The sequence below is a fragment of the Pseudopodoces humilis genome, chromosome 5, assembly GCF_049639895.1.
Source record: "Pseudopodoces humilis isolate 2021_Gansu_Grassland_sample_001 chromosome 5, ASM4963989v1, whole genome shotgun sequence".
Classification (NCBI taxonomy): Eukaryota; Metazoa; Chordata; class Aves; order Passeriformes; family Paridae; genus Pseudopodoces; species Pseudopodoces humilis.
Window position 1 is genome coordinate 52,408,192 of NC_142204.1, and position 16,126 is coordinate 52,424,317.

General features: G+C 35.0%; 1 protein-coding gene across 4 annotated transcripts in view; it reads right to left on the minus strand.

Annotated features, from left to right (window-relative positions):
- POT1 (protection of telomeres 1) overlaps positions 1 to 16,126 on the minus strand; it is a 59,272-nt gene that overhangs the window by 41,101 nt on the left and 2,045 nt on the right. For 3 of the 4 annotated variants that reach the window (XM_088055691.1, XM_088055690.1, XM_005519220.3), the window contains exons 3-8: positions 13,495 to 13,628; positions 9,267 to 9,339; positions 7,902 to 7,993; positions 4,017 to 4,127; positions 2,347 to 2,394; positions 1,034 to 1,148 (exon numbers count right to left, since the gene is read on the minus strand). In XM_088055691.1, coding sequence (XP_087911817.1) covers positions 1,034 to 1,148; positions 2,347 to 2,394; positions 4,017 to 4,127; positions 7,902 to 7,993; positions 9,267 to 9,339; positions 13,495 to 13,617 — 562 coding nt within the window. In that variant the 5' untranslated portion in view covers positions 13,618 to 13,628. Of the gene's footprint in view, positions 1 to 1,033; positions 1,149 to 2,346; positions 2,395 to 4,016; positions 4,128 to 7,901; positions 7,994 to 9,266; positions 9,340 to 13,494; positions 13,629 to 16,126 lie in introns of those variants that run through there. The other variant, XM_088055692.1, reaches the window with a different exon arrangement.

Consider the following 16,126-nt stretch of genomic DNA (forward strand, 5'->3'; position numbering starts at 1 on the left):
CATCTTATACCTCAGAACATACCTATATAGTGAATAAAAATCCATCTGGATAAAGCACAGTGGCCCCACTTTCCGTGCTTCCAGTGGGCACCAGCTAAAAGCTATATGATCCTATTATTACTGTGTCAGACAGAGAATGCATTGGTGTAGGATTGGGCCAGATCTAAAGCAACCACAAAATTTTCTGACAAGACCCACTTTGTGCCCTGACAATGCAGAACAATCGTTGACCATTTTGTACCCTCTCAAGCAATCATCACTCTGGATAGTGCAAAAAAATCAAAAACCAACACTGAAATATTTGACTGATTAGTGAATATTTTTACTCCAAACCCCAGACTGATTAAAACTGTCTTAGAGATTTTCATTATAAAGTAGCAAGTGAATTACAACTATCTTCATAAATAAGAAATATCAGATTGCATCCCTGTTCTCTACTGATACTATTTTAGTATTAGCTACACTGTGCTATTTTAATAATGTCAATTGAAAATATACAGGGAAGACATATTAGGAAGTTATTAATTACATTTAGGCAAGGACTAGTTGCTAAATAAATAATCATTTTCCCTATTAAATTTCTACTGCTTAAGAAATTGAAGTGATTAACTTGGCAAATGACTCAGCAGAAAAAAAAATCTCTCCTAGCTGCTTCAGAGACATGCTGCTTTGAAAGTTGGTGCATTTAACTTCACTGTTTTTATATATGTGGAAAGAATAGTTGCCCTAATGATTTCCAGCAATCAGCGCTTGTCCACTTAAGATGTTCCACATCCTCAGTTGCCCAAAGTCTTGTTAAAGTAGCTGGACAAATGACAAATCTCCTTTAAGAACCTTCTTAATTTGCTGTCTTCACCAATCTGCCTGGAGTGACTGGTATCTCTCATTTATTTGTTCTTCTCTTTCCTTGGTATTAGCTGGTCAAAACTATGGTTAAAGGATCAGGTGAATTTGTTGTTTTGGCTGATTTTTAACAAACATATTAAGAACAATTCCGGCTGGAGATTTCAAATGTCTTGAACATAGTACATACCAGTTCCTTTGCTAATATATGGAGGCTTGAAGAATTTCACAACGCCATACAAGTTCACTATAGTTCCATCTTTTAGATGATTGAGGGGAGTATAAACATATTTTGGAGCAACAGACTGAAAAGGCATGATACAATGAGGGAACAAAAGAAAAAATTATTCAAACATTCACACAGAATTTTGCCTTTTAACATCATTCATCCTCAGACATAATTATTTCATCTTAAAGAAATAAAGGTTATCTATTTCTTTGTATCTTATTCACTTGAGACTCAGAAAGCACACAAGACACTTAATTTCTTTCTGGGATTGCATCTTTCTTACAATAAGCCAACCAGTTAATTGAATAAGTTTCAATACACGAACCAGGTGAGTAGAAGTCATTACAATAAAGAACAATGAAAGAGACTTTTTTACTGATCCATTTTAACATGTCCATCCAGAGAACTTTTTAAAGCACAAACAAATAGCTTTGTATTTCTGCTTGGCAGTGTCACTGTACAGACTCCTTGTCTTGGGCTGGTGCGGGGGTTCCATCTCACAGCCACTGTGCATATCTGATTAAAATACCACAATTCTGGCAGATTTGAGAAATTAGGGGCTACATTCTACAGTTTAAGGACTATTCTCCTCTCATCTTAAGGTTGTAATATATGCTGATTAGATTATTTTAAAGAAAGAAGTTCTTTCAAACTGCTTGATAACTTACATTTTCAAGTACTATACTGAAAAAACGAGACTGTAAATAAAAATTCAAAACGAGCTCTATCACCATTGGTAAATAAAAATTCAAAATGAGCTCTATCACCATTGGTACTGAATCTTTAAAATCATGATAAAGACCATTACAATTTCAGAAACCAGTTCCTCTGTCTTTAAAATACTATTTATTGTAGAATTTTAATTTAGACACATAAGGGCTTGCTCCAAACAGAAATCAAAACAAATGTTAAGACCAGTATTGGAAGTCTGATTTTAAAACAAAGGAAGTTTAATATTTCCTTTTTTTTTGGTTTTACAACAAAAGCATACAATCTTATTTAGACCAATAGTTACCTTTCTAGTTCAAATTTCCTAAAGCAACATGAAGTCCATTTGGAGATCGAGATGGGAACTATACAAGTATAGAAAATGTACTACTTTTTTCAAATGTTATTTTGTGTTCCAGGTATATTATTTGCAAAAGTAAAAGCTAATGACTGCTGGGATAAGAGAACAGAAGTAAATTAAACAGGAACAAAAATGAATGCCACACCTTCTTATTTACATGCAGTTAATCTCATGTGATTTAAAAGTATCACAAATACAAACTCACCACAGATGCAGTTTCTGAAGCAGCAGTTGTTCCTGGTTTAATGCAAATCTGTGGAGAAAAAATAACACACTTTCTGATTATAAAATTGATAATACTGCAAATATAACATTTGAAAACTTTAAAGCAAATACAACACTGTAAGGAAATGCAAACCAGCCCCACAGCCATTTTTCCCACAAGAATCATATGTGAATCTAGTAAAATTTTAGCTACAGAATAAAGTATTTACTGCAATTACACTCAGATAAAAGCTTCTTCAAAAAAAATACACACATTTTCTAAAGCCGTGTAGCTGAATATGTTAGGTGACATTAATAGAGCAGCATTTGAAAGTTGGAGGCCACAAACTTAAAAATGCACTTGCTTAACGAAGACCAGAAATGGGTTTAAGGTTTTGTACATAAAGATGTATGTACATGTCAGTGCTTAGAGCAGATCTATTCTCAGTGACTCATTACTTTCCTTTGGGAGAAAAAATTCACCAGAATGGGATAAATTGTATTTAAAGATAGTTCCTAAGCTTTCTGAGACTTAACTTGTAAGCCAGACTTATCTTCAATGTACGGTCTTGTAAAGAACTAATCATAGTGATTTGATGAAAAGCCCCACTCTCTGTGAGGAACACAGGGCTCAGCTGCCTTCCCAGCCTGCCACAAAGCCCCTGTCACAGCTGTTCCCTGCCCCACACTGCCAACTCCTGCTAGGGATCTGCTTTTGCTCTCCACCTCAGCTGCATCCCTGAAACTGATTTTACTTTTAAACAGCTGAGTGAAAAGTTATGACTGAGGAAGTGAAGCACACATGAAATCATTTGTATGAATGCTATTATGCATCCAGTACGCCTGTCATCAAGCAAAGTACCACATGCTCCATTCTGTGGTCAATGATGAGAGAAACAGCACAACCCAGGCATTCAGGGGGCTGCCCAGTGTCTGAGGTCTTGCCAATACTCAGCTAAAGGCCTTGGGTAGATTCTAAAATTTAGACACTTAGTTTACACACACCTATTCAGGCTCAGGATGGTTTTGCTTTCCATCATCTTCAATGAAAAATACTCTTTTTACCTATATATCATCATCATCATCATCAACAGATAATGAATGCAGGATACAATCTGCACTATCATTTTAAATAATTTTGTTTCTCATTGAGCTGTGTGCCAAGTTTTAATTACCTGTAGAAGTCAATTCAAAAACAAAAGTGCCTGAGATTTAAAAAAAAAAAAAATATTTTTTTTCTTAAATTTAGGATTTAATTAGACAACAACTGTACAGATAAGACTAAACAGAACTGATGTGAGAGCAGTATAAAAGAACAAATATTTTACTCAGGACAAAAGGGTATAATTCTCTGTATAAAATTTAGATGATAGCACTCCATCTATTTAAAAGGCAACAATTAATGATTTGCGTTAGGAGTAGTTGAAACAACTCTAGAAATCTATCTAAAGTCAACTAAAGTCAAATTCATGCACTCAACAAGTAGAAATTTACCTGGAAAATAATTTGTTTAGGGTTATTATAAAATTACATGTGCACACACACACAAACATGACATGTTTCCTGATTAACATGGTAAAATAATCTGTACCGTTTCAGTTTCTAATAGGTTTTATTGTTTTTTTTTCTATTATAAAGCAAAATTTGGAAAAGAAAAGATTGGGCACATACATAAATGGATGATCCAGCATCTTCAGATACTTCCAGGTGACACTCATGTCTACCATCCTCTCTCGCTGTAGGCAATTTTATCACCTTAAATCCTGCAACTATCATGGTTTCCTATGGGAACAGAGCAATAAACAGAAAATTACGGACTCCAACACATGCTCTATTTTAAGACTATATGATGTGAAAATTCACTCTGAAGTCTCGAGACACTGAAGAAACAACAACCCTGAACAAATTGTAAAACCTGTCTTTAAGTTTCTCAATTTAGTTCTTTTACCCATGGAATTCATATTTACAACAAATGCCAGAAAGCTTTTCTTTTTAATTCTGCTAAAATTTTCACACCCATGATGCTACTATAACTGAGTGCTATTTTTGATAAAGCCTAAGGAGGAAGATTCACACTGCATAAAGCAAGAGAATCATTCCTCTTTGAATACACTGAAGACTGACTCCTTTCTGGTTAGCTTAACTAAAGTAGAAAAGAAATCACATGTCAGACCAACAGTGATCAAACATTTTTTCTTAGAGCTCCTTTCTCATTGAATCACAGCTGTACTTTTAAGAAACTCTCCTATAAACTCTGTTTTGGCTGGACCAACATCTTCCTGAAGGGTTAAATACCTAGTTCAATCAAGAGGTAGATTTCTTTTAGCAAAGAGACCTTACAAACTTCTCTGGGATCACTGCTGAGATTCTGGCACAGGAAGCAATTGTAACTCTATTTTCATGTCAGTACAAAGTTCCTCAGACACCACAAAATGAACAAGAAAAAGAGGATTTAAAGGGTACATGGCAAGTCCCAGAAGCAGCTCATGGTTTTAGCAGCAACCTCACCACATCAAAAAGAAAAAAACAAAGAAAAAATTAAAAAGGAGGACAAGGTAGAAAATACATTAAATATCTTTAGGTAATCAGAGATGATTAAGATAGCTATCTGATACAATGTAAAGCTTCTTTATAGTCAGCTCCCCCTGTTATCAGAACTGTTTAGCCGGCCTGTGCCAGTGTGCTCCAAAACACATTAGACTTGGAAGCCTATTTCTATTCAAGCTTCTACCAAAAGCGTTTCCATAAACTTTTACTGAGTAACTTTTCTTCATGTGTTTATTTGATTACAACATATAAAAGAGCTTTCTGATTAAAGTTGACAGTTTTAGCCAAATATTGCACTATGACAGCACTTTTTTTGCTATTTCAGCAATCTGACAATGCTATGCTAAATGATTTAAGATCTAAAACCTTCATGTTTTGGGCAAGAAAAAGAAAGGCTTCTAGATTAAGTGACAGTGATATATGTAGTTATTAAAACATTGGGGGGAAAAAATCTGCAGAAAATATAAATTTAATCAGACAGTTTAATTCACAATGAAACTACTTAGGGCATGGTGATTTTCAGGTAATGTCACAATGTATACTTTGATGAAACCTTTAGGTAAACCTTTTAGGTTTATATATTATTACCTAAAAGTAAGTCAAAACTAAGTTAAAACATGGCAAAACACTCAGCATTCTTTTTGCACCGCTAACAGACTGTCCTACTAACATACAAGAAAGTTGTTTCAGTCTTTCCAGACACAGAAACACATGAATAAAAACTTCAGGAAACTCCATGAATTTTGTCAAAATCAATGTTAGTACAATGACTTTCACTCTTAGCTGATGCTAACCAGAATGTTCCTTCAACAGTAAAATCAACCTTTACCTAAAAAGTTATGCCTTGCTTATAAGTTTTTCCCATTTCAGCATTTTATTAGAACATAGACTGCTCAAGATTCTGGGATGTGGCTGTTGAGTCAGGATTGGAGCTCTGTACAGGTAACTTCTCCTGTGTCAGAAGGACCTTCAGAATTACACAGACTCAGCCTTTTAACAGGCTGACAATAAATGAAAAAAATTTTGAGTAGTATTAGGTCACTGATGATTATTCTCATGTAAGACATATGCCATATGTAGCACCACATTAAAAAAACCAAACAAAATCCCTCTCAGACTGTGAAAGGGCTGTGCAATTCCATAAGGAAGACAGCACTAACCTCAATATCTAGTTCTACAGGTAGAAAGAACAGATACACCCTCAGATTTCTTACAAATTCACAGTCAACTGTGACAGGTTGTGACTTGCAGTTTCTAAACATGCAAAAAAAATTTTCATAATATTTGCACAGTGCCTTGATATTTAATTAGGTTTCAAACTAGATTAGTTTCCATTTCACCTTTAGCTAAGAAGATCTTGTAATTGGCTCGGGAATCAAAGCTATTTATAGAAATTGGTGGATATTCATGTCAACAGATGTGCATTGCATAAATAAACGATGACATTCAAACAACATCTTTAAATGGCAAAAAAAATTCTATTTTCCTCATTCGGAAAGTGTGAAATACAGGAAAGACAATATTTTTCCTGATGGTTATTCTCTTACAGATCGAGAAGACTCTCAGGAGACAATATGGTTACTCATATTTTTGGAAATTGCCAGCTCCTCCCCCAGCTACTCAGCTACATTTCTTCTACTATGCCAAGAATGATATGGAAATTAAAAAACACTAAAATCTGAAATGGCATACAGCAAATAAGCAGTACCAGACCTTACTGAAGTAATTTTTAAATGGCTAAAAAATGGGACTTTTTATGAAACTCTGCTAGCTTCAGAAATCATTGTCATCTCATAGTCTTCCAAAATTAAAATCTCATTTGAGACATGAGGGAAGACCACGAAGGCTCAGTTCACCGGGGAAGAACAAATTGAGATTTTAACGCACCTCAGCTAAGGGTTGTTGCCTGTGGGTTGTAGTTTTCTACCCAGCTCTTTAGTAATGATTTTTTTCTCTTCTAATTGCTGCTCAGTGCCTTGTTCAACATTTGTATTTTTATCAGGACAAAACTGATTTGTTCACTAAATTTAAAAAGATTCTGCAGCTTGCACATTTAGCAAATTAGTTCAGGAACTTTCCACCCTAGCTTCCCCATCAAAATTCAAAATTCCTTGGAATAAAAAAACCTGTATAAACACTGTAATTTGCCCAGAGAGATTGTAGATGCCCCATCATTGGAAGTGTTCCAAGTGAGACTGGATAGGGCTTTGGAGCAATCTGAAGAGGTGAAATATGTCCCTGCCCATATGTCCCTCCCTGTGGTGGGAAGGTTGTGACTGGCTGACCTTTAAAGGTGCCTTCCAGCTCAAACCATTCTACGATTTAGTGTGAATTTGTATCACAAATCAAAAAGCACTAACATGAGCTCATAATGCATCATATACTAATTTCAATTTCATATTTGGCTAATACTGACATGTCAATAAACTGATCTGCAATCTTACAAAAAGACTGAGATAACTGTTTTCATCTTGTTTTCCTTCTTTAGTGGTAACACTGTCTCAGAAATTCATAGGCTGACTTGTCTAAGTCTCTTACCTGGAGCCAATCTAACCAAACTTTTATTTCTGGCAAAGCAAGACACTGGCACCAAGTCAGTAAAACAACTCTGTATGGACAGTTTTGAATTTTTTTTTTTTAAATCTTTTAGTATAACTGTCTTTTAAGTGAATTTAATTGTAAAACATATTTTATCAAATGGCAAAACATTCAAAATACGAATATAAATGAGTGACTTCTCTATTATCCATATTCATGATCCTTTGCTTGCTAGGTAAACAAAACTGATAAAAAGAATTGTTTTATTTCAATATTAGTGTGAGAAATAATTTACATAAGCAAATACTTTTTTTTTCTTTCTAGTTTGTACTTATAGATTTGAAGGGACTGAACAGACTGTTTCTAATTTTAGGGATAAAAGAAGACAAGGAAAGAAGTCAACATACATCTGTGAAAAACAATTCCTATGACAAGAATATATATGTATATATGTTTTGGTGGTTTTTTTACCCCATGGTGTATAATTTTTGCACAATCCTCTGCCATTTTTCCATATATTAAAACACTGATGCTGTTGATCTGGGAACACAAGTCATCCGAATCTACAGGAAAAAAGGCAAAAATGATTCAAATCACTATACCTTCTCCAAAACTAAACAGCAGTGGAAAGAGATTTACAAAACAAGCTGATCAACAGTCTAACACATTTCAGTTAATGTACAAACAGGAAATGTACTAACTACAGGTATGTTGCTCAGAATATTCTTCGTAAGAGGATTAAAATGTGAATGTTGTACACCAGTGTACAATTAAACAGAAATTAAAAAGATTTCCACTTGGATAATTCAATGTATAGTGTTAGAAAGGAAATATTATGCAGTCCCATTAACACAGATCCTATTGTAGAATCTATTATAAACTGAAGATATTCTAGGACACAGAAATATTAATTAATAGCCTCCCAGGAGGACAGGAGCAGAAATCATATCTTTATTTTAAGTTTTCTACTTTTTACTGTTTCAAAGATTTAGATGTGCAATCTTATGTATGAAGAATGTGCATAAATTCTCCTCTCCTGAACAGTCACTGAAATCAGCAAGACTCAGGGAGGTTAAGCAGGAGGTTAAGCACCCCTCTGAGAACTCTGGAGCCAGTAGAGAGACTGGCTAGGGTCACAAGAAATTCAACACCTCTGCTAACACCAGCCACAACTGCAGAACCAGGCAGGATCTGCACAGCCCAGGACTGCTGCTCAGGCACAGGCAGCAGTAGATTCCTGACAAGTTACCTCCTCCATCTTCCTGACTGGAGGGGATGACAAGCTTAAGACCTGAAAGGAATGTATTATTTTTTTGCATTATTTATTACATGATGAACAATTTAGGTCCTTCAAAAAGCTAATCTAGCTACTAGCATTCAAATACTTGAGTAGTCAGCTGAAATTTCCTTAAGTTCTTAAATTAAAACAGAATGAAACACAAATATTTTGCTGCTAATCAAAATACTGACCTATACTAAATGTGCCCTTACACAGTATATGCTATATATATATATTATGTGGTAACTACTATATGTGCAATTTCCTTGGTCCTTCTTATGATAAGCAGTTTGAAAATACACTGTTAAAGCTATACATATAGCTAATACATTTCTAGGACAGTCTTTTAAAAAGTTATGCAACAAGAAGTCTACTGAAATATAAAGACTGCATTGTTTCCATTAACTCACCTGGCATAAGTTTATCTTAAACTTTTTTTGTAGAAAATTAACAGTTTTAGAGAGTATTTTAAATCTTACATTCTATTGAACACTATACAAAAGCAGGAACTACTGATGTAATACTATAAATTAAAAATGTATATTTAAATGTAGTACCTTGAAGAACAATCTTGAAAAAGTCTGTTCCATCTCTGAGTTTTGTTAATGGATAGGAAAGAGTAACTATTCCCTACAAAGCAAAAAATAAAAGAAAATGTTGTGAACTAAGACTTTATGCCTCTAAGTTACTGAAATGCTGGTAACAGCTGAAACATCTGTAAGATAAAGGCAGAATTTAAGGAACAAGCCTAAATTGCCATCTACATTCTTAATAAAAAGCCAAAAAACAACTGCTATAGACAGCATTAAAAAGCAACATTCTGGAGATACAACAAAGTATTATATGTCAATACTATTTAGATGCTACAGCTAGATGGTAAACGTAAACATAAATAAGATAGTAAAATAAGACAATAGCTATGGAACTATACATGCAACTTTTATTACAAAAATAGCAAAAAACGCTAGTTTTAGCACAAAACCTGAAAGACATCTGAAGAGGTAGTGATCAAAATCTTAAAAGATACAGAAATTTCTCCAAAAATACTGGCAACATAAATATCAGAATAAAATCACAGTCAAGATATAATAGAAGCATATGAAGATATATAATGTTCTGTAAAAAAAAATACAGATGTGAGAAGAGTACTACAAAGGTTTGAAACTGTCATGTCCTACTTATTAGGCAATAATACAAATGCTCTAAAAGATGCTATGATTTAATGATTAATTCAAAATATTCTTTATATTGTGAAGCTGAAGTTATAATGAAGCAAAAATCAGCAACTTCAATGATGTTAACATTTCACACCTCTTTAGTCACACTTCTAGTTAGAAATATGGTTATCATCTGCATTACCAAAGATGTCAGTCAAGTGTATTCTTTCACAGTATGGCAGATAAAGCACTGTTACACCTTCTCAATGATAAAACCAAAAAAACTGGTTCAATAAAGAAAAATAAAAATATTGAAAACAGACTCTGTAAAATGCCTAAAAAAGCTAAACAACACAAAAATATACTAAAAGGTTTCTTGTAAAAAAAGAACAGGGCAATATATCTATAAATGTAACATTAAGAGGACAGTCAGGTAAATTACAGTTTTACTTTAGTAATTTGCTTAAACCAAATCAGGATAAAATATGCAGCAGTGAATTGTTACTCCAGAGGCCTTTCACAGTAAAATTTGTCATATGATGTGCTGAGGAGTAATCCAAATCAAATTCAACAAGATTTTACTATCTCTTTTATAAAGAAGTAATACCAGTCCACAAAACCTCAACGTTATTTACAGATGCTGATTTCCAAAATATTTTGATAATTACGTCTCCATATAAAACTCATTAGTCTTCTCTGTGAAAAGTAGGAACTTACCTGTAAAAACAGGAAGCTTTCCTACTTGTTTTCAAAATTACAGCTTTGTTTAAAATTTCACTCTCTCTCTCTCTATATATATATAGATATACACACACACATAGATATTTGTTCTTGCTGAGATTGTTGTGAATTGTAAAGGTAAATACAATTGTGAACTGTGAATTGTCACAGGTAAATAAAAAACTACAGAATTTTTCTTGTAATAAAGTCTTTGCAATGAAACAGTCACCTCAGGAACACTCAGTGTTTACATATATATTTTTTTCTTAGTAAGAAATTTCAATCTGCACCAGCACGCTACTTTAAAAGTGGAATTCATTGATGAGATAGTGACTGCTTTTTGACCATCTTTACTTTTTATTTTTCCTTTTACATCCCAGTACCTTCCAAAGTGTTTTCAAATTCTGGGATCACATTCTTTGCTATAATGGTCTGGCCCCTTCACTTTCCTCTGTATCCCAAACACCTAAGCTATAGTTCTCTTCCCCAGCTACTACCCATTTCCTCATACTGCCCCACTGCCTTCCCCACATGCCTGAATATCTTGAGCTTCAAACTTCAAAAGAGCCTACCTTAGCAAAATTTACTCAGATTGACTCTTCCCTCATAAATCTTGCACTGCTTATTGAATTCAGAAGCAAACTTTCCAAAACACTCCACATGCCACTAGATGCACTCTCAAACCAACCATGTACAATTCTTCTACTACATGTGTCTCCTTCCTGAGAAGGCCTCGCTCCCTCAGTTTGGTTCTATAGCTGATTTGGCAGCTTATTTTCAGGTTTAGTTCAGATTTGCCACAGCAAAATCCAGAGGATGATGAACTAATAGGAGAAGGCATCATGTTTAGTTAATGAACATGATGACTGAAGAGGTACAAATATTGCTTGTGCTGTTTTTCTACCAATTTGAAGTCTGCCGTTTTCAAAGAGGTGCCAGGGAGATAAAAACACACAGAAGAATGAAAGGACTGAGGCACACAAGTCAGACAGAAGGATTCTAAATGTTTTTTTTTTGCTTTTGCCAGAACACATTTCATAAAAATCCTCCCCTGCCCTTCTCCCCTTGTCAAAGCAGGACCTGATCCCTATTTTGGCAGGTCTAGAGTGACAGTGTGCCACCACAAAGATAACCTAACATCAGTGCACTGTAAGGTTCACTTCAAGCTCAGCCTGCAGAACTGGATTTTCCTTCACATTTAAAGGTGCATTAGCACCAGCTTTATCAACTCTCAGTCATGCTGTTTATGCCAAGCTGTTTTAGTCACCTACTAATCCATGTCAGCAGCAGCATGAAGCTCTCTTTACATAAGGCAGAAGCCTGAGAAAGACATTCTACATACTCTTCCCTTCAGAATCAGCTAGAGCACTGCATGTATGCTTTAAATCATAGTCTGGTAGTAATTGCTCTGCTTTCCAAATAGAAATATTTATTTTGGCAGAAAGATTTTCTAACTTATAATGCATTTTTGTCTCCTTCACCACTTTCTTCTGAACAAGTATCCCTGTTCTTCCACGTCGGAGCTGCTTGCAGACATAGCTCTTCAAAACAGCAAAGTCTATATATCGTACAGGTGAACAGGGACAGAAAACTACACCCTGAGGAATAAACCCCGTTTGCTAGCAGCAATGGTTATTGATGTTTCCATTCGTTCCTTTACAAGACCTGAGGGAGGCTCATTCTCAATCAAATCACCTCCTACATCACTCAACTGCTGCCTGCTGCCAGACAGGGCAGTTCTGCTCCTTTGCTACACCGAAGTGCACCACTCTTGGCATCAATTTGACACCACAAGGAACCAGCGCAGAGTGAGAGCAGCAGAAAATTATCCTCTCTCCAGCAATAAGGACAGTCTTCTGCCAGCTTCCTTCTCATGAATGGACTCAATCACAGGGTCACATAAGCACTAGAGTTGGAACTGAGAATATGGAGCTGTGGTAGCAAAAATGTTTTTTCGGATACAGAAATACATTAGATCAGTTCAGCTCATATTTTTAAAATGCTTATGCCATTTTTTTAAGGATTCAAGACAACTTAGGTTTTCTACAGAACCAGATTGCCGTAACTTTTTCCCTTTTTTCTTTTTAATTAACAGATTGAAAGAAAGCCTGAATTAATGCTGATATTCTGACACGTAAGCATCAGAGATGCCTAAAATGATTCTCAGTGACAGACAAAAAAAAGTTAAACAGGATAAAAAAAGAACACACTCAAGAATTGACACTGCATTTTACCGAGAATAATTGTTTTAGGCATGGAAAAGGTTGTTTCTGCATTTCACTAGTATCGCAGGATTGTACTTCCAATCCAAAATATATTTAAGATTACTGTCAAATATAAGTGCACACTTCGTAATGATAAAAAACCTAATTGTGCCTTGATGCTGGTAGTTTCTACAAACAACATTTTTTATAAAACTGGATATTGCATCATTTCATACAAAAGGAAAACTACTTTAGAAGTTTTTTAGTTACTCTGAAACCAGTTATGCTCAATTCACTTACTCTGATCTTTAACAGGATTGAAGCGCTTATTACAGTTTTTTTAAAAACAAAATACCACTTAACCTCCCACAATCCCTCCATTTTAAGCAATGCATTCTGCATATTAATGTGTTTTAAATTGGTCCACAGCTGATAAACTCTGAAAAGAGAAACTCCTACAAAATTTTAGTCTGATAACGTAAGAGAAAGGGACAGGACTGTGAATCAAAGAAGGTAAAAAAAGCAACATGCAATGAGGTTCAAAACGGTCATAATTTTCCACTGCTAAAAGATATGCAACAGATGAACACAATGACACACATTTTGCAGAAGGTCACCAACTGAGCTGGAATACAAAAGTGCATTGCTAATGTTAAGAGGAGCTATTTCAAAGCAAGACAAAATTTTTTTACTGGTCAGTTTACCTGAATGTATTTGTTGGCGTGATCACGGCCTTCTTGCAAATGTTGCAAATTCTCCTTCTGCAAATGGCTTGGTAGTGGAATCTCAGATTGTCCTTTAATGATTTTCAGCAACTGAACAGGCATAGCTGCTTTGTCTAAACAAAAATCATAAAAAGAGTCCTGAAGCTCCTTCTTTTGTTCAAATGAAGAGTTACTAGAAGTTGCACCTCAGTCAGAAGGGGAATATTTTCCTATTTCATAACAAGACAGTTTAATTATGTAAAACTATTTCAGGGGGATTGGGCTCATCTCTTAGTATCATAAGAAGCAAGAAGAAAGTAACATTTCCTTGAAAATAGACTGCCATCCAAATTACTTGATTTTTCAAACATTCCAAAACACCATAAATGGCAATAAAATATTACTCTACATATAAATAAATAGAAATGCATATAAATGCGAAGAGTAATGTAAACAGTGTTAATATTTTATGTAGAAATGCAGATAAAAATCATGCAAAGACTTTGAATGACTCCTTCCCCAGCACAAGGTCAAAGACACTCTCCATATATATCTTCTTCCCTAGAAGAAAATTCGACTGTAAGAAATTAAAACATCTGTCATTTTAACTTAAAATGAACAAAAGATGCTTATGTACAGATCAAAAAATTTTCATCAATGAATCAAGTAATGAAAAAAATAATAAAAAAATAAGATGGGTATCTACAGATTCCAAGCATGGAAGGCACTCGGAATAAGATAAGGAATGTATGACTGTGTCATCATCTATGGTCTGCCCTCACTGTGCTAAAAGTCAATGAAATAAATTAATAGTGACAGTGTTATAATGTAGAGAATAGGGGAGAGCTTCAAAGAGTAGTCTATTGCAGTGAAGTTACACATAATAGAAAAAAGTGATCTAGCAATGAGAAGCTATTGGTGTATTTTCTCATTACACTGTCATCTCATTTCTTCTGGGGGTATCTTTGTCTTTATAGTACAATTTTTATTTCAAGTGGGTATCTACAGAACAGCCACAACATTATCAATCTTCTGTTTCCAGCAAGTTTTAATAAACTACGCAAAAAATGCTTTCTGTTTTCTGAAAATCCAGATGGCAGCATTATTGCCACAGCTCTAATTTCAAACAGTTTTAGCAATTCTTATATGATAGTAAAGAACGGGAAAGAAAATATTTTCTGTAGTTTTGAACGGACACAAAAACTTGGTATTCTACTCAGTAAAAGCTTAAACTACATTCAGTTATAGCTCAAAAGAGCTTCTGCAGTGCTAAGCAGACTGAATTCCTAAAAAATATTCAGTGATAATGAAAATGGAATTGGGAAACCATGGCAAAATGGAAAGACCAGTGAAGACTTTCTCTTATGACCATCATAAGTTACAAACATAAGCAGCATACAGAGGTGCAGAGCGCAAAATTATGCACATTCTTTTAAAAAGTGCGTTATTCTTCAGAAAATTCAAAAATCTACCTTATTGTTACTCCAGTATCAATACTGGATACCAGACTTCACTAATAACTCATGACTGTTTCTCTGGCTGTTAGCAACCCTTCTTTCTCCTTCCCCATTTTCCAGGAAACCCCCCCAGTGCTGTTATTCTTGTCTCACAGATACAAGCAAGAAGTCACAGTCACTCATGACATATCAGTATTTCGGTTTGAGGGTGTCTCAGTTGCAATGGCACACACAGGATGACTATCTTCTGTTTTTTCCTAGCTTCCAATTTACATGAGGAGGAAGGAAGGAGAAATGAAGCATTAAGAACTGACCACAATCCCCATTCTCTATCCCCTGCACAGCTCAGGGGGAGAAATTGGTAGAGAAATTGGAGTGGAGCTAAGCCCAGAAAATAGGAGAGGTGAGGGAAAAGTCTTTAGACTCGTTCTTATTTGTCATTATCCCACCCTGATTTGATGACCAGTGAGTTAAATTCCTTTGAGTCTCTTTTGTCCATGTAAATGGTGAGTGATCTCCCCATCTCAACCTGCAAGCTTTTAGTTGTATTTTCTCTTCCCTGTCCTCCTGGGGGGAATGATAAGAGTGGCTTTGGCAGGCACCTGGCTTCCAGCCAGGGTCAACCTATGACAGCACCGAGCTGAGATGTACAGCACCAGACAGGCTTCAATTTCTGCTTGAGTTTCAGAAGAAGTAAAAGCCTGCTACAAAGGTGCAGATGCTGTTCCTGCTTTGATTAGTGAGGTATTAGAAGTTAGGATTTCTGTAAGACATTACTGAATGAGCCTAAAAACGATGCCTTTGTCTGTGTTTTCAAACAGCACCAAACCACAATAGCATTGTCATTAGCCTACTAGGATTTCAAGTCTCTAGTGAAAAGTGCAACTAGAAGATTTACACAGCTTTTCAGTTCAAAGTATCTACTTCACACTTTATTCTAGCAGACTGAGAAGCTGATCTATTCCACCTAAAAAGAGCCAACTTCGAAGTTAATCAGCAATATTGGTCTTCACCCAACAACAGTATAATGAGCCATATATATACAATACAACATAACAGATTAACAATTTTTTATCTTGTTTCTCTCTGTTACATTACTTAGCAGTTAAAAATAGTTTTTTCTGTTTATTTTTCCCATGACGATGTCTTAGGAACACAGAGCATTATATTTTAAT